Source organism: Sparus aurata, chromosome 13 (genome assembly GCF_900880675.1).
Source record: "Sparus aurata chromosome 13, fSpaAur1.1, whole genome shotgun sequence".
NCBI lineage: Eukaryota > Metazoa > Chordata > Actinopteri > Spariformes > Sparidae > Sparus > Sparus aurata.
The window spans coordinates 5,566,605-5,586,137 of NC_044199.1; the positions used below are offsets into that span (position 1 = coordinate 5,566,605).

The 19,533-nt window shown below is 42.7% G+C and overlaps 1 protein-coding gene across 3 annotated transcripts; it reads right to left on the reverse strand.

The window, feature by feature from the left end:
• Positions 1–1,016: 1,016 nt before the first annotated feature.
• On the reverse strand, positions 1,017–15,777 carry esrra (estrogen-related receptor alpha). Of its 3 annotated transcripts, XM_030437710.1 has the most exons (8): positions 15,450–15,777; positions 13,653–13,748; positions 7,921–8,304; positions 7,358–7,474; positions 7,101–7,214; positions 6,198–6,365; positions 5,503–5,772; positions 1,017–4,456 (listed from the first exon to the last, which is right to left on the reverse strand). In XM_030437710.1, exons 3-8 carry the CDS (start codon positions 8,297–8,299, stop codon positions 4,203–4,205), a joined length of 1,302 nt encoding a protein of 433 aa, XP_030293570.1. In that variant the 5' UTR covers positions 8,300–8,304; positions 13,653–13,748; positions 15,450–15,777; the 3' UTR covers positions 1,017–4,202. The 3 variants fall into 3 exon arrangements, with proteins under 3 accessions (XP_030293570.1, XP_030293571.1, XP_030293572.1); XM_030437711.1 differs by lacking the exon at positions 15,450–15,777 and having other exon boundaries at positions 13,653–13,805; XM_030437712.1 differs by lacking the exons at positions 13,653–13,748; positions 15,450–15,777 and adding an exon at positions 12,377–12,534.
• Between the last annotated feature and the right edge of the window lie 3,756 nt (positions 15,778–19,533).

A 19,533-nucleotide genomic window follows, 5' to 3' on the forward strand; every position in this document is an offset into this window, starting at 1 on the left:
AATTGACTTTCCAAAACATCTATCTTATCTGTTAAATATTAAAGGTGCAGAATGTAGATTTGGGGAAGACATTTAAGTTTATATGTGGCGGACCATGCCACCCTTAACTGTAACTGAACGCTTAAACTCAAAGAAGTGTTGAAGGTGCGTTATTCAGTTTTTTATGCCTTTTTATTTTAACAACAGAATAAACAAACGGGCCTTTAAGGATGACACAATTTAGTACTGTTTTACTTCGTTTACATGTGGCGGACCCTGCCACCATTAACTGTAACTGAACGCTTCAACTCAAAGCAGTGTTGAAGGTGCGTTATTCAGTTTTTTTTATGCCTAATAAAATAAACAAACAGACCTTAAAGGACAACACAATTTAGTTCTGTGGTTAGTTTATATGTGGCGGACCCTGCCACCTTTCTAGCTGTACAAACAGTCTTTTGAATGTGTGCTTCAACTCAAAGCAGTGTTGAAGGTGCACTATCCAGTTTTTTCAGAGTTCTGGGGGACCTTATTCTCCTCTGAGAATGTTTACTCGGTTTGTTTAATCAGTTATGGAAAACATAAACATGTCTGCGTATGTACTATTACCTCTTTAATATTGTAGATATTAAAAATCTGAATTTGAATGTTTTCTCCCAAACTACATAGTGTCTCTTTAGGCGACTGTAGCCGTCTGTAGCCATAGTAAACGTAGTGCCGATTACAAACCCTCAGCCTATTTAATACCTTAGCTCGTGCACACTCATTGGCAGTCCTTCACAGACATGTCAGGGTTAATATAGCAGCTGTCATTGCTGAATCACATAACTGACACCTGCAGTCAAAGTGATGCAGAGCCGCAAACATGAATACACAAACACATGTATGTGTTAATGGTCAAGTATTCAAAATCATCTTCTATTGATTATTTTCAGCCCATTTGTTTCTCAGGATTTATCGTCTTCCCTCATCCTCATCAGTTATCAGTGTGTGTAGATATAAAAGTGCGTTACGGTCACAAATATTAATCATGAAGTTGAGAGTTTTCAGCAGTAGTCTTTATCACGCTGTCCCAAATCTAATAAACACACACATACACACACATACATACATACATACATAAATATACACAGGGAGAGGTGACACCGGTGATGTGTGGTGGTGGTGTGTCCATTTATTACACAACACAAAGCACCTACAGTAATCCACTCCCTGTTGCGTCAGACAGTGGAAGATCTCACTTTTTCACAGTGATTTTTATGTGGACATGTTTTAGACAAGGACATCAAACTGCTTTTCTCTAAAAAGAAACAAAACGGAAAAAAAAAAAAAAACAAGAAAAAAATAGCCTACACACAGAAATTCACAGCCAATATCACACACAAAAATAAAGCAGTGTCAACAAACAACGGTAAATTGAGTAAAAAATAGAATTTAATCATTTAAATAGTCTTTTCAAAATACAAACATTGATTTGAACTTCTAAATAATATAACGTTTAGTTGCTATTCTTCATTATAACTGGCAATGTTAAATGTACACTGTGGCTATACAAGGAAATGTGTGAGGTTTGGTAATTTATTGTATTGCTCATTTATATTAATGCGCACATATTTAATAAAACTACAAATGACTGTATAATTTTTTAACAGTGACACATCAGATGACCTTGGCTCCGACCTAACCCGGCGTACCTAAAACCATATTGTATGCTAATGCGAAAAAAAAAAAATCAACCTTTGTGTAAGTTACTATGAAGAAACATTAACAGCTCTTAATACTCTGGCATCTATATTTATTTGTTCACTTCAGATTCGGGATTACGATTTGAGAAATTAGGTTAGTCAACAAATCAAGAGACCACAAAATCTTTTTTAAGATGTCAGGAACACGTAAGCTGCAACCTACGAATCACCAAAGTCGAACCGTTTTCAATTTGAACCGACGTAAAAAGGACCTAAAGTTTGCAAACTGCGCCGTTACCATGCCAACTGTAGGCCAGCCCTTTCCAGTGTGAGACACTTTGTACCATGGGGGCGTCTTATAAAGCATGATCAAGTGAGCCGTCAACACCGTAAAAACAAAAAAAAAGTTGTGAAAACAAAGGAGGAAATTATCTCTGGTGTTTGCGCAACTGCAAGACATTCAGTAAAACCCAACATTGACAAATCAAAAGATCAACAATTACATTTGTCTCCACAGTTATTTGGCCATCTGGCTTACTGCGCCTCCTGAGGTAGCCCCTCTGTAGCCTCACCATACTGCTAACATCTATAGAGCCATGTAAATTGATCCCTAAAAATGACAATCAGCTTCAGAAAACACACCACTGCTCACATAAAAAAAAAAAAAAAAAATTAGTATTCATAACATCCTGAATGGAAAGCTTCAATTCAATACCAAACCCACGACAGTGTCACGATGTAAATAAAATACCCTTAAATCCTAGAAAGGAAAATGTATGAAAAAGCAAGTTTCAAGTCTTTACAAATTTCAGAACACTGTAAGCTGCACAAATATAATTCAAATGGGGGAAAAAATGTATCACATTTGCTGGCTTTATTATCTTCCACTATAAATTGCATGTTTCTGTTTTATTTAAATGGAACTGTACATGGCTAAAAGATCAATGGCCCTTTGGCCACTAAATATATTTACTCATCTGATGTCAGCATCAGATGCTGTAGCCTTGCATTGCATGTGAAGCTTCCTACAATGATCACTTCTATTGTAAGTATACAAACCTGCTGAACAATGAGGCGGACTTTCAGGACACAAGTTTTCAACACCCCAAAAGGAAGATGTTGCATATGTTGCATTTCTTGCAGCCCGGAGCCCGTAACGGCTACTTAAAGTTAGTTCAACAGATGCACGTACACAAAGGAGGGATCTCACATTGAAACAACCGAGATCTTTTTTTATGCTTTGTTCTCCACTGCTGCAGAAAAATGCAGCAAAAATCTCATCACACACGCATCAATCATATGAGTTAGTGTTCCGACGTTATAGTCCACGAATCAAACAGGTCCGTGAGGTCAGACCATTATTTCTGGACAGCACAGCTGCTGAAGTGGTTAGATCTAGTGGAGGAGGAGGAGGCGAGTACAAAAAAGCAGATGAGGCATATGCATTTCTTTTCTAACCACTCTTGTTGCCACACTGGCTTTAATGTCAAAGAGTCGTGTTCTTCCCTGATCTCAGTGTAGCTCATTGGTTCAGACTGCACACGAACGCACACACTTGCTGGTATGGAGGCCAGTTTTTTTGTGTGTGTACCAACAGGATTAACATACAACACTGAATATATTACCCTCCAAGTAGAGCATATCACGAGCACACAATCTTCATATGCACTTCTCCTGGACTACAAATCGATTGCACAACCTTTTATAAAGAATCCTGCACAGACTATGTACACCAGTGGTTTCCAACTCCCGCATTTGACCCCGGAAGTGCTTGAGGTTTTCTTTCCCCCCGACCCACACCAGCCTTTCTACTAGAAGTTAGATTTAAAAAGAAGTCAACACTTGGGCTCCTGAGAGCTGAGAACTACTGATGTACACGCACAGCAGCCGTCTCACCAGTTTATCCACATTTTAAATGTGACAGACAATAATCGAGTTGTTATATTGCTTTTAACATATTGCAAGTAATTCCTATGAATTTGCCTACAACGGCACACTAAACTATAGTAAATAAAAGCACTCCATGTGCATGTCAATCTGACCCTGTCCTGGACCCTCAAGCCTTTCTCCGGATATGTCGTTATGGCTTTCATGAGAAGATGTTGCATTATTTTTTGAAATGTTCAAAAAGCCACGTGGTTGCAGTCTGTTCATGGGAACCTAAATGATGTTCTTCAGCGGTTGTGCAACTGCAGATCGATGCTGTGATGAAACACGCCATGAAAATAGTTGATACTGACAAGTTTTCTGGCATTTATGTTATATGTTTTCACTCTCGGATCTCGGAGCCTTTTACAGAAGTTTGGCAGTTACATCTTACTATCAAATAACCAATACCCACTTTGGGACATGATTACAAGGTTTTTCATTTCTCATATTCTTTTCCTTTCTTCATGTCGCTTAGGGGAAACGGACCATTTTCCTCATTATTAACTCTCTAATATAATCTCTCCTTTCTCACAAAACCACTCATCCACTCTTGAAGACTAGGTCTCTGTTGGGTCTTTCTCTGCGTCCTCTTTACTTCTGCTGCTATCGGCTCTAGGGAGAGTCCATCATGGCTTCCAGCATCTCCAGGAATAGTTTGTGCATGGGTACGCCACCACGGGTCTTGATACTGTAGAAGGTGGTGAGAGCACGACCGGCTGTCTGTCGGAGGAGAGGCAATGTTAAAAGGAGACGTCCTGCCCGCTGGGGATCGTCTGGGCGCCGCTGACATTCCAGCTCCAGCAGGGCCTGATGGAGGAGGTCCCGCAGCTTCTGCACAGCCTCCATGTCCTCGATGTAAACAGAGTCTGACAGAACAGCAGGGAGCGCATTGGTTAGGCCGAGAGCAGGGTGTTTTCTTAATTTTCTAAGCTTTTTGTCACAGAAAGAAAAGCCTGTGTTGCCCAGTAACACACAGAAAACACAAACTAATGACAGCCTTTGTTTACAAAACAAGCGGTGGATCTGTACTGAAAGCAGGACCTGCTGCAGGATCTGCTGTTGACAGTAATACTAAGTGATTCTTTAAGGGGGGTCTACGTAAAGGTTACGACTGGTAAACTTGTCACAACTATTTCTAGTCTTCACTGTTTGTTTTCGCAAACCTTTTGCCTGCCAAAGACTAGGAGACTATTAAGAAGTGTAAATATTCTTTTTTATCATGTAGTAGCATTTAATGCACCGAACACAAGATCTCTCGGTATGACAACATTCCTCTTTTAGAGGTTATAATGCAGAAAAAGATGCATGAGGTAATCATCGTTAATTATCAGTCATTAAATTCCAAGTTAATTTTACTGTTTCTCTAAAGTGCACTGCTAAATTATGCCTCCTTTACATAACTTGTAACCTGTTTTTCTCCTTAATGTCAGTGTTGGTGTCAGTCAGGCGCTACTACATTTAAGAAACACCTTTCACTGTGACTAATTAATTAAGCAGCACCGCAAACTGCGGCTACTTGATTGACAAAAAAGTTGAATCAAGACGTCTCTAAAAAAGGTGGAACAAAAACTGAACATCGTTATCTCCGTAAAGGTTGGAGTCGCTGTCGTGTTCGATTGCATTAATATTTGTTAATGCTACTCCTAATGAAGTATCTGATTCACTGGAAACTGAGTAAGATTTAGTTATTTAGTTGAGGCGGTAATAAGCTTGATGTTATATATCAGAAAAATGTAAAAATATCCTCCGACATTAGCACATGCACCCTTTAATTGTAGGCTAAACATGGGGTGAATTCACTTTAAAAGGCTCACTGTTAATATGTTGTGTAATATTAGTTTGGAGTCATCGAGTATATTTTTTGTACAACCATTTATGTGTGGATAAATGTTCAATTCACCAGAATAAGTACCTGAATTAGTGAGAGCGATGGCTTTTAGCATGACAAACTCCTCCCGGTCCACGTTTAGCGCCCTGAAACGGCGAGCGAGTTGACTAATTGCTGCGTTTAGCTCCGTCAGTCCTGCAACACGTGACATTTCCTCATCAAGGACAAAATCCTCGGCGAACACCACCTCGTCCTCGCAGCCGAGCGAGCGGTACGCTACGCCCAGCACCAGCACCTCCAGCCACACGGACTGCAGCACGGACATCTGGTCTGCTAGGGACAGTGACAGGAAGCCTGCAGCGGAATAAACACAGAGAGTGAGGCTTTTAAATGAAGAGGAGGCAGACTTGCAAACGGTCTTTACAAATAATGAGGCGACATACTGTAGGCAGCTGGTGACCCGACTCTAGCTTGTCAAACAGTTTAACACTGCATCAGTTCAGTGAGAACCTCCTCTTCTAACACAGCACACACACACCAATAACGTCATTTATCCTGACTATTTATTCCAGACATTTTCTTTAACCCATTTAGTTTGTTACACCAATTAGGTGCTTTATAAAGTATTCTAGTTCCTTTAAATAAATGCAGATGTCTGAGTCAGACATGACGCAGCAAGTCTCTTCCTGGTCTGTGAGATTCGATCACTGCGTCCCTTCCACCGCTGCCACGCTATCACTCGCTCTTCACCTCCATGTTATCCTCTCTGCATCTCTTACCAGGAATGTGTTTGGCCCAGCCAATGATGACGACCAGCTCGCGGTCAGCAAGGTCACAGAGGGTTGTGAGCGTGCGCTGGGCCGTGTCGGGCTGCAGAGGGTCGGGCATGGCAAATAACTTCTCTGGCTCTGCCACTAGAAGGTGGGACACGATGATGTTGGAGGAACCTACGTCACAAAATAGACACAGAATGGATTAATATGGTGCACAAATCATTCTCATTATCCAAACTAATACATTACATTTAGTTTTAAATAACATGTTGCTCTGCACTGGTTTTAACTGCACTATAAAATGCACTATATCCATAACCATATTTCAAATAAAGGCTTTAGACCTGCTGAGTGACTTCATGTCAACAGACACATAATCTAATTTCTAGGAGTTCCAATGAGACTTTTTTCCTTTGAACTTGCTCAGCTCCAAGGACGTCAGAATTTGTGCAAATTGGTATTTCACTCTTGAATTGTCTGAAAATGTCCAACGACGTGTTCTGGCAGTAGAGGGCGCTGTTTTCTAACCCATTCCAATGAGTTCAGGTGCGTGTTGTGGTGCCAGCAAGCTGAGTGTCACATTTTTTTTGGACGGGGCACTCTGAGCACCTCAAGTTTAAAATGTAAAAACTCAGTGCAGTGTGCCAGCTGATACTGTTCTGCCTAGCAACAGCACGACGCCTTTCAATGCAAAAAAAAAACTAAACAGATTGATGAGAATCAAATTCAAAATATATTTTATGAGTGGGGAGTCGTGTAGCTTTGACTGATAGCTGCCATCTGATAGTAAAACAAAAATAAGTCGTCGTTGCGATGCTTTTCATCTCATCTGATTTTCTAAGTAGTGTTACACCGCGCAGTCTGTTGCAGAACAAAACACTCATGACAAGGCGAGAATATAAATCCCACCTTTTTCACTCTCCTTTGTCAGTGGTAGAGGGGCACTCTGGTATGTTGCATTCTCCACTTCTGGGCGCCTCTTGTACTTCTGCCTTCCACCTCTGACTCTGTCAAGGCGGACTCCTGCATTGTGAAAAATCAGAGCGGTTCTAAGATCAATGCGGGGAAAACAAGAGCCACAAACCAACGGCACATTTAAAATATCAGCACAAAGACCGTTCACATATAAATAAATAAATAAAAGAAAAAGAACCGAGAGCGCTCACCCTCTTTCAGCATGCCTACTTTGAGGCACTTGGTGAAGCGGCATGCCTGACAAGCCTTTCTGCGCCTCTTGGTGATCTCACACTCGTTCGATGCCGGACAGCTGTATTCAATGTTACCTTTACAGAGGAACAGAAAGTGTTACAGGTCAGAAGATGGTAAATAAATACAAGTATGAATGAGCATATGATGTGGAGGACAACCACCCTCTTTTGTTTCTTACATCTTCCTGGTCTTTTACACATTTACTCAGGCCAGAACGAACCAGACGGGGTGGTAGTGCTCTAAAGCAAGTTAAAGTACAGTACCGCTGGTCTATGATGGGGTCCTACGTGGCTTGTCTATTCCAGTTTGTGCTCTTATGTTTGAAAGTTAAATAAAAGCTTTTAATGGAAAGCTGGCAGTGAGCAGCTGTATGTGGAAAACTATAATCCAATAATGGTCTAAAATATAATTTGCCAATTTCTTTCCTGGGAGCTGCTGGTCAATAGTGTCATTTAACTAGATTTTTGTACCATCTGGTAAAAACATTAAGTGATCACTGTTGTTCTGCTATAAAACACACCTTGGATGGTTCTCTTGAAGAATGCTTTGCAGGCCTCGCAGGACGCCACGCCGTAGTGGTAACCCGAAGCCACGTCCCCACAGACTAAACACAGCCTCTTGGGCAGCGTGCTCAGGGCGTACTTGCATCGCCCTGCTCCGTTCCCAGTGGAGCCCTCCTCGGCCCCGTCGCCGGCCTCGTCCTTGAAATGGCACCGCAGAGCTGGCGTGTAGAGTGGCGGGGAGTAGCGCTTAGCGCCGTCCCCTCTGGTTCCACCACCTCCGCTTTGAGAGGAGTCTGAGGAGGCTCCGCCGGGGCTGGTCCGACCTCCCCCGCCTCCCTCTGGACTGCTCGGTTCCGCCTTTATGTAGACATCTGACCGACGCTCCCTGGAAGACATGATGCCTAGAGGGGACAAAAAAAACAACGAGGGTTAAGGCACTGACCTTTAAACTCACGTCTTTTTCAACCACTATCATGCCAGCAGGTGAAAGAAGACGAAAATATGACTTTTGGAGCAGCAAAGGTCAGAATATGAACGCGTAAACAGGCTTCAAATAATAGATTTTCACAATCACAATAACTGTAATCTTGTAAGAGTCTGAATTTGGTATTTCTTCATATTATATTTAAACGAAAAAAGAGGTGGAAAAGCTACAGGACCTTACTACTGCCTTGAACACAGTCTCCAAGCCCTCACACCAAATATTACAAAGCTTTACTGATTGAACATCTGGCTTTGGATCATCCATATGGCACGGTTGAATGTAAAATGCAGGAATTGGAAAGAAACAGGCAGCCAAAATCAAAATGGATCCAAATTTCCTAACTGGGACTGAAGACCTGAAATTAATGTTGCCTTAATCCAGTAAAAAAAACAAAAGTATGTAGCATTTAAACCAACGTCTAAGATCGGTTAAAGGCCGTCTACACCAAGCGACTGCTAACCAAGTTCACTGCAGTTATTTCACATTAAGATCATGATCCAATCTCTTAGCTGGAAGCATGAGCTGCGTAAAGCACAGAATTTTTTTTTGCATTATGAGCACGCTAACGTCACAAAAGACCTCCTTGTTCCCTCTCTTGTTCTAAAGCAGCACTTAGTCTCCGTGGTGTTTGTGCTATTTTTTCCTCGGTACGGTTTTATAAGCCGTCAAAAAAAAAGAAAGAAACCACCTAAGATTCACCAATCCAGAAAACATCCACGCCTAAAATAAAACCATACAGTCCTGGAGTCATCCCCCGCAGTGTGAAGTCTTTGTCTGTGACATTTCTAGACATTAAAATAGCCAAGGTGACTGGATGAAGGTCGCTATGCTCATGAACAGTGACCGCTCTTCCCTATTCAGACACATAACTTCTGTTCAAGTATGGCAGTAAGAGCACTGCAGCACCCTGCCTGCCAAAGGCTGTCTGTACTTCTCTATTTCATTACGGGAACAAACACGGTAAATACTTCACGCTTGCTATGAAAGGAAATGTGTCCGTGAATTAAAATACAAACCACACAGACGGCTAATGAGTGGAAAGATTATGGCTAATATGCAGTTATATTGCACCCATAACTTCTCAAATAAGCCAGAAACATCTGTGGCACAGTTCTGGTACTGCAGGGGGGCACAATCACCGACTATATCATTAAATCTATTAGTAAACTCTTACAATTACCTCCTCTATCTCTGAGAGAGCGCAAACAATAATGAAATATACCTCCAAGTCGTGAAAATGTGTCTCTCTCACACGCCAAAGATTTGTCAGTTTTCTTCGGATTGTCCAAGGTCAAGATTGCGGCAAATGTGAGAATCAAACTGCTACAAAGTTTAGACAGCGTAACACGGACAGACTGATTAAATTGTATTGATTTTAAAATGCTGCCCAGATGTTTACCGAGGGAGACAAGAGAACTCCTCACGACTAAAATCCTTATGACAGGAGAAAGAAGAGGTTTAATTTCTTAAGTGTGTGTCCGGTTGTGACCTTCCAGCAGCCGACTTCTGTCAGGGCTCTTAATGTCAGTCGTACATCGCGTTCCATTATAAAGAAGATCATTTAACTAAAAGCCGTCTGTAGTCGTAACAAATGGCCATCCAGCGTTCGAGTGACTGAGCACAGCGACCACCAGAGATGTGCACGATTAGCACTTAAATGTCATTTCTTCCAAGTCAAATACAAATGGAATCGCGTCTAGGCTGGAATATACGCGACGCATTTTCAAACAATATTTAACCTAACGTATTAAACTGCATCAGCGATATTGACCTAACTCAGATGTATCGGGCTCAGCGTGGGCGTATATGTTGTCGAAAACACTTTTTCATTGCCGAACAAAATGCAGAGAAAGAGTCTTGTGTTTGACAAAGCACATTTGAGGGATCGCTGCAAAAAAATGTGGAATTTATGTATACATTCTGTGTATTTCATAATGTCAGACAATCCAGACAAAAAATGTGAGTTTATCGGCCTAAATGTCGATATCAGAATCTCTCTTGCTCCCTAATATTGGTATCAGCATCGACACAAAAGAATCGAGTATCAGTCAGGCTCTTCTTGTGACCTCTACTCTGCCGTGCCCAAATTATGGCAATAATTCATTCAGAAGTGTGTAGTAAGAGCGAACAACTACTGCAATTACACCCGTATAAGGAGGCCAAGGGAGTTTATAGTCACGCCAAACAAAGACGAATCGCTAATAATTCATCATATTGTCTGAAATTGACTTCTTAGCAAAGTATGACAAATGTAGATCCCACTGTTTTTAAAAGTTAAGTGAGCAGCGCTTCACTTATCAGAAAGAACGGGTAAAAAAGGAGCAGGCGGTCAATATGGCATGAATTGTAATTTGTGCCACATCTGTCCGCGGGCTTTAACTCGTCAATGGATGCATTAATGCAGAGACTCCAACGATCGCGCTCTTGTTCCAACTTAATAGAGCGCTGTGTGAAGACGACGAGATGAAATCTCTGCTGCCTAAATGGCCGTTGATGCGGTTAAGACCTGAGAGTGACTTTTGATTTTCTTTTGCGTGCACAGCGCACATACAAGGCAACACACTGTAATTACCAACAACGCGTTCCTCTATTATCAGCTGGGCTGATAATCTGTGTGCAGAGTGTTGCAATATTTAAAATGCATTGCTTATAGCCGGTTCAGTTTGCCCGGCCCGCGCTGACAACATTAAATGCAGTTGTTTGTTCTGTACACACTGGATCGAGTTACCACCGGCCTAATTAAGAGAGTAATCGTCCGTTTGATTTGCAGATTTCACTACAGGTAGGCACCGACACGCTGTCACTAAATACGTTCACTACGCGCCGATTGACAGACAGCAATCTGTGTTTATGGCATATAATCAATCAGAGCTCGATCCTGGTCTGTCAATCTGCATGTCTATGAATGTGTTATATATCACTATACTATAGATTATCTATAATGACAACTGTAAATCAAAACTACTATCAGGGAAACTTGATTTTCTGTACACGTTCTACTTACTTATCGTCTGAACACTTCGACCTCCATCCTTCACCCTGCGCATGAACATGTGATGTGATTTGAAGGTGATCGGAGCTCAGGTGTCTAAAACTGCACTGATGAAGATTAATCGTAATTTCCTGGATGCCAACTTGCAAATAAAACCACAGGAAGTGTCGCGTGTTTTACATTCACACATGACAGTATCTCATACAGTGAAGTACGGCTGTAGATTAAGACTTTTTTTTACCTGCCATCCGCTGAGCACAGGGGGATGTAATACCTTCTCAAGATATCACTCACCGCAAACCAAGCGTGCCTTAATCATATTTAGTCCTGCCGCAGATAATCCTGTCCTATAGTAGCTGGCAGTCCACACTTTCTGTGGAGTTTGCCCCCTCTGGACTTGATTGTAGCACTGTTTGGCAAGCGGCAGGGGGGTCACAGCAGATCCTAGCCTGTTTAAAGTTTAGCTCGCTTTGCACTGAGTTTGCAAGCTGGGGGAATGGATCAGCCAACAACATCAGGGCTTGTACATGAGCCCAGATAATAATAAAAAACAGACAATGTGGTAAAACATTAAAAGGACGCCAACAAGTACCCCCTTCTCCACCATGTGCACCTCTGGCCACTTCCACATCTGCCTCCTCAAACGTGGATCATCGGTGTCAGTGAAGAAACATGTCATAAAGCACGCAATAACAGCTACGTGGTCACTCTAAATATTGATTAAAACACATTAAACTGAGCCTGAAAGCACGCGAGGTGGGCGGAAGTGCTCTGTTATCTATTTAACTCGTCATAGACACGCGTCGTGTGTGCTGTAAACTAACGTATCAGCATGTTTTTCTGGGTTTTTTTTTTTGGCGTAGCAGCTAGCATTAGCTTCAACAACAAGCTAAGTAAGCTAGCAGTGGCTAGCGTTAATCCTGACTGACCAGCTCTCTCTCTCCTGTGGCCGACGGGTTATTTCTGTCACTCTAACCCGGACTAGGCTGCATCTTACCTGATAACGGTGACTAGTATAGCACTTAAGTCTCCCGGCGGCGTGATATCATGGCACAGGTTTAAAGAGAAAATCGCTCTGCCAGACTGCCAGCGCCTCTTTGCTAGCTCGTGTCGGCTTGTGTGTGCTGTGTTGGGGGAGATGGGCCGGGCTACAATCCGGCTTTCTCTCTAAAAACTGCAGGTACATGATTGTGGATGGAGCTAAAACACTGGAGCTCAAGAGGCAGCCTGACTGTGTAAAGCTACTTTCATATGCTTTAATGTACATGTGCTTAACTTTACACTACATTACTCTACACTACACTGTATTATCATGATGGAGGAGCATCACAAAAGGTCAGAAATATGTGCAGGCCTGATTGTCAACTTGATATAAGGTTGTAATGTGATGAATGGCAACTGTCAGTGTGTTACACATGAATCATTAGTCTAATAAATTACTCAGATTACTCATAAATGGCATGGAAGTGGTCGGTCTTGCTACATTTGCTGCAGGAAGCGTCCCTAAAAACAAAGACCTTTAAACTTGTGGCACCACGGAGGCCCTCTCACACTGATATTAATACTTTCTCTTCAGGATTTTTTGGGAAATGTTCAATGATTTATAACTGTGGGGCTCAAAGTGACACCCAGGGGTCCTGGAGGGATCCCAAGGGACCCGGGAGCAAAAAGGGGAGTAATTGAAAGCAAGATTTAATCATTTGTTTTCACTAAATTTCCATCCATTAGTAACGTAAAGACAGAATGCGGGACAATGTTTGGTCATGGGTTTCACACGTTCTGTTATAAAACATCTAAAAGCAAAGATGTTATTAGATGAGGGACTCTGGGACGCTTATCAAAGTGTCGATTCAGGGGTCCTTAACATTTGCGTGCCACTGATTTCTACAATTTACAACAACTGAACTCAAATGTTGTCTTCCTGCCACACAGTATTTGTCTCAATCACAGCCCTCCCTTTCGACGTGCCTTATGAGATGCTTGATTGCAACAGAATGATGCACACTATGCTGTTTTAGCCAATTCTGGATGTAAATGAGAGGCCAATACCTTAAAAAATAATTCCATAATATGCATTTTGCTGCAGCCCTACACCTCCCCAGTGTTTCCTTAAGAAGACATTAACATATGGAGGTAAAAGTCCAATACAGCCTCACAAGAATGACCTCTGAGGAAGTGGGAGGATACAGAACACAAATAACAGACATAATCCTTTCTGAAAGCCTAACATAATATGTCATAAACATAAAAAGGTGATGTAAAAAACAGATTACCTGGTTGCTGAAGTTGAAGCCTATATATCAGTGACTCCCAGCGGCAGCTCAAGAGGTGCTATTGCTTTCAGTCGAAGTGTGCAGAAATCAGGACACCTGCGAAGTAAGCAAAGGTTTTTACAAGTGTCATCAAAGAATTTACGGCCAAGTCGCTTTTTCAGGTTCCCACCTGCAACTTGTCATTTCAAACGCCGTAACTCTACACATTGTCCCACCTCATAACAACCATGATTTAAAAGGATCTTTACAATAAATAGCAGTGCCAATCTTGACACGCACCAGCTATGTGCTGGCAATACTTTTTGTTTCCTCTCTGGCAAGTCAGGCGTGTGATCGTATCTGTGACTTGTCCTTCCTCGGATACATATTCCACTGTATCTATCCAGGTTTCTGCACGCTGCACGAGTACCCTCCCCCTTACGCTGCGTGACAAACTCCAAAGGTCACAGTCGCAGGAATGCTTGAAGGACAGACAGAGTAAAGCCAACACCTTGTCTCTCACTTACACAAAGTCATAAGCCGGAGTTTGGTGATAACTCCCTGTAAATAATTGAAGAGACCAGTTTAATAAACATTAATAAATGAAGCCTTTACATCCCGAACCATACCGTAGTCTCAGTTACGCTTTACAGTGTTAACCTGACTGGCTCTGGGGGAAAAGAAGACATCGTTTAATGCCAAATTGCAGCAAAGAATGTTTTCTAAGCGACGCCAGACTTGTGCAACACGATTGTAGTATGTGGAAACAAGCCACGTTCTTTGTAATTGATCAGAACTTGACTCGTCTTAAGACGGCATTTAAAAAAGGAGATTTCATGTAGATTTTAATCAATGCAGGCGATTAAACAAACTCATTTATTTGTGCTAATCCTTCTGATGCACTTTTCCCATGTACACGAATAAAGTGACATGTCAAAGAGCACAAACCAGCCTTTCCTTTTGGTCTTTTAATGGTTTTAAAGCTGTCTTATCATGGTCTTGTTTGGGGACATTGACACTGATAAGGCATCTCACTTGACTGTAAATTCAACTCAGTGTTAGTTTGAGGCTTTTTTAGATGCGGCGCACTGTGGAGACGGCGAGAACAGCACCCAGGGGTGACCTTGCCTACTGATCTCGGACCGGTGAAAGGTTAATTGCCATAGTGGATTATGCCTTAAGATCGGTGACCTCAATCCTGGTCAAGCAGGCTCGGGGGTCTTGCACAGTTCAGTGTGTTAAGATATGGCGGAAAAAAATCTAGAATAGGGGGTTAAAAGACACATGTAAAAGCAAAAAGTGTGTACAGTTGAAGAAGTGCTCGCGTTTTAAGTGAGGACGACACGCTGTGAGCCACGCGAGGACGCTCATCTGCTGCATCGTGGTCACTCCAGGGGCCTTTGCACGCTTAATTTACTCAAGAAGTCACCATGCATATCATATTTTGAATACATTTCTGTGCGGCTTATCGTCGATTAGCGCCATTGCATTGAGTGTCACGGCGTTTATTTACGTGCGAATCAATCAGTAGCGTACGAGTGTCGTGTAATCCGGACAGGAAGCGTTTATCTCCACATTATTACACAGTTTTAGTTTATATTTATTTAGCAGTTCGTGCCCCCATACCCCCGTTAAATAACGTGGCCACGCGAACTTAGCTCTGCCAGGCGAATCGTGCATGCACATCAGGCTACCGTCCAGACAGCTGACATCTCCACTGTTTCAAAATAAGATACAAGAAAATAGAAAATAATAATAATAATGATAATAGCTGAAACACGCTCTCTTAATCTGTGTAATGTAAAGAAAGCTACTTACTGGGAAATGTAAAAACATCGCAGGGTTGTGTGTTTTTTTTTTTGTTGTTTTTTTTTTTAATCTGAAGTCAGTCAAGTCTCTGCGGCTGGCAAGTCCACTGACGGTTTGACCGGTTTAACGGCGCTGTCCAAGCCTCGCGGGGTTCCTCACATCGCATCCCTACGTTAACCGTGTAGATAAGGCGATAACAACAACCGGCGACACGGCGTCTTATCCGCCTGCTCGGTTCCGTACGCTGCTGATATATAAATTCGCGTCTTCGGCTGCCACAACCGAGGTTGTAGTTGGACATCGGCGTCAAGACTTTCAACGACGGAAACCGAACATCCGGCGAAGAGCGCGTTTCACAATAAAACTCACGACTCGTAGAGCTTTTTAAGCGTACTCCTGCTAGACGACTCCCTGGATTCTAACACAAGAGAGCCATCATTTAAGTGCGCAACATACTGACACACACCGGAATCATATAATTAGCTAATATTGCTAATGTTCAACATGCGCAAGCCAGGCGACTTCCGGTTCCCGCCCGAGCTTTCGCCCGCTAGCTTGATGCAGCCTCGTGACGTCAGCCCCTTGTCTCCGCCCTCTGCCCGATTTGCGTCCGCTGAGTCTCCGTTACGTCCGCACGCGCCCTCCACCCACGTCATCAGCATTATAATACGGGCCTGCAACTCGTGAAAAAAAAAAAAAAAAAAAAAAAAGACATGACCCAGTCTGCGTTAATCCTAATGTAACTTTCTATTGACCTTATTCTGCACCTTGTGCTGGTGTAGCACTTTTTTTAAAAATGATTATTATCATAATCGTGGTGCTTTTAATCTGAAATAGCCACACTGTTAAATATTATGAGTGGCTGTGAGGATATTTTTTTCTTTTTTTTTTTTTTTTTATTATTTCTGTTACAAGATTGAGAGGAGCGCTCTGCAGGAAAGGATCGGGAGAACAGGCAGCATGCATGTCCCCCTTACAGTAGACTACTACACCTCTGTGGAAAATGTAGTCATGCTGTCGGTCTTGTGACACTAACCGGCTCACTCCACCACTACACTATTTGGACAGGAGCCAGGCGAAGAGGAGATCAGGAGATCAGTGGGATAAGAAAGGGAGATAATTAAGGGATAGTAGTCTGAAAGCAAAAAAGAAAAGTGCGAGAAAGCGTTATGAATAAAACGACGTGTTTTAATGGTGTCCTGTGTGTGTTTATTTATGTTTAATGTAGATAATAAAGACAACATGGATTTCTTGTCCTTCTGCGTCTGGAAATAGGCTGCCCGTGCGCCTGCGAACAGCTGGCACACAAAGAGAGAGGAGACAAGTTGCCAGAGAGGAGTTGACAACCTTGTTCAGCAATTTAACAATAAAAGATGATTAAAAAAAAGAAGCTGGGACGCTGGATTGAAACACAATATAGTCGCTGGTGCTGGTGACGCTTTTGGATGAGACTCCAGCATTCACCTGGCAGCAATTACAGACCAAATAGTCCAGTCTGTTCAAAACCAATAAGCGCTAAAGCCACTATTGCGTTACCCTGGCTGTGTCATAAGTGCAGGACAGCAGTGTGTGTGTGTGTGTGTGTGTGTGTCTTGGTGTGGTCACATGTGTGCAGCGGGCTCGGGGCTCGGGACAGGGTTTGTCGTGGTGCGCGCATGAGAGGAAAAACTGACGGCAGTGTCATTGCGACCTTGAAGCAAGGTCACCGAGTCTCTGCTGCAGACACTGCAATTCTGCGGGGCTGCATCACACTGCTGCAGAGTCTGCATGATCATCCTGTTAGAGGCGAATCCGAATCATGCCACATCCATTAGATCCACTTAAAAAAAAAACGTGGGATTGGACTTGTTAGAGGCAGTTTGTGTTTTGAGATGTACTGCGTTATAGTATGTATGTATATATATATATATATATAGCCTATATTCAGCTGTCTGGCATGTGACAGTGTGTAGACCAGGATCTGTTTTTGAGGGGTAGAATCACACCGTGAATGCCAGCTGGGGTCCCCGGGGTGCTCCTAACAGCAGGTCCTGACCTCAGACAGGTGTCAGCTGATCAGCTACATGAATACTAAGAAGCCATTGTGGCTGTGTTACACAAATAGCATTGGGGCACTGCATCAGTGAGTCACAGATAACACAACTGATGGAGAAACGGTCTCCACCTCTACTATAAACACCGTGATCGTTATAACAGCCTGCAGTATGAATGGATACCGACCGGGTTTAAGGATTTAACGTGATGGTTTTCAGTTTCTGCTCGTGTTACTCGCTGCATTTATATTAAGTTTAAGGTCAATGTCTAGAAATATGAGAAGCCGTTACACTAAGTTGGAGATCAGATCAACATTTCTTATAATGTCATCACATTATTCTTTAGGAATTGTCAGTAGAGCCCGACTGATGTATCGGTTGGCTGATAGTAATCGGCCGATATTGGCTTATCACAGATATTTTGGCGTCGGCGCACACGTTGCTCATGTTCATACTAAAGAAAAAGATGCTTTGCTCACTCAGAGGATGTTTCATCCATCTGACCAATATTTGAATTATCCAAACTCCAGGATTTGTGTCTGAATAGGAAATAAAATATCTTTATTGGCCGTGTACAAGCAGGCCCACGAGAAGTATGCAGCTAAGTAAATATGCTATAAAAGAGGTAAGATACCAACTGAATAGTAGTACATCAAGCAAAGATAAAGATGTTGAGTCTTACTACAACACAATGTAGATGGATGTATTGATCCCAGAGGACTGAAGTAATAAACACTATAAACAGTAGTAAATAGTGCAATGTGTGCAAAGGACTAACACACCAGTACAGCAGGCCCTCCAGGATGCCTAATTTAGGGTGGATTTTCCCTTTAACTCAAAGTCAAGCTTTCGCCTACATCAGTAGTTTTGCCCTCTAGCGGCTGCAGAGGGGAAACTGCAGCAATGACGTCACAGCAGCTGAGCGTGTGTCCTCCACTGAAAGGTCACCCACTGCCACAGCACATCATCACTGTCGGCTGACTTCCTGATCGCGACGCCACAACGCTGCCTTTTTTTTCCTCCGCATATCCTGCAGGATGGATGTGTGTCACGTTTCCCACAAAAAGGTTAGACGCACATTCAACCTGCCTCGGGGCCCCCTTTAAAAACATTTTGCCCACTCGTCATAAAAAAAAACAAAAAAACAATGGCAGCAGGGCGACAGAAGGCGGACAGCAATTTGTCTCATTTCCAGTTCATTCCGATCGGCGAATCAGTTTCAGTGAAAGACGCTGAGTGCATCCAAGAAGTCAGCTGTTTGATTTAGTTTTGGGGCGTCTCGGGGAGGGAAACCTGTCAGTGTGTGCCATCTGCTGGTTGTGTTCACAGAGACAGGAATGTGCAGTAACTGACTCAGAGAGGGGGATTACTGCCAACATCAACTCTTATGTTTTAAATATTTTGCGACGTTATCAGCTTCTCTTTACAAAAAACATGACACAGAAGAAAAGCTGTTGTCCCGTGTTTGTCCTTGGTGCCTTTTTTTTTTCAAATAGGAACACTTAGGTAGAGTTTCCAGAGGAGTATCACTTACATGGACGAGCTTAGCGGCCAAAGAACATGCTTTGAGGCCCGTATTGACAACTTGAAGGACATTTACTCTGTATGTGTGCTATTCAGATCCTGCAGCACAGGGCAGGCAGGAGGATGATGGGATGGAATCAAACACAAGCTGCTGCAGTGAGGACTCAGTCTAAATACATGGCACTCGCTGCAGGTGAGCTAATGGGATGCCCCCTGCGGTCTGACCTGTCTGAGCACTGAAGCCAGGGGAATGTTTTCAGCCTCGCCATGAAATTACAAGACGCATTCCTCCCTCTGCGTACACAAAATAATAAGAACCACCACGTTGGACCGGCCTTTCCTCGAGCCTTCATCGTGTCAAAATGTTGATTTTTCTAGTATTTTGCTTGGTGACATCCCCATCAGCCACTATTGTTTTGTGCTGCTTGGCAAATGTTAGCATGCTAAGCAGTAATGGAAGTAAACGATTACAGCCACTCAAATTACCGTAATTAAGTCATTTTGGTGGCGTACTGAGTACTTTTTCAATTCTGTGA

Excerpts from the sequence above, each read along its gene's own strand:
- esrra (XM_030437710.1), bottom strand. The coding sequence starts at position 8,299 with ATGTCTTCCAGGGAGCGTCGGTCAGATGTCTACATAAAGGCGGAACCG. Across the intron at positions 6,366-7,100 it reads GACAAAGGAGAGTGAAAAAG|GTTCCTCCAACATCATCGTG; the intron begins GTGGGATTTATA and ends TTTGTGACGTAG. Across the intron at positions 4,457-5,502 it reads CATCGCTCTCACTAATTCAG|ACTCTGTTTACATCGAGGAC; the intron begins GTACTTATTCTG and ends CTGTTCTGTCAG.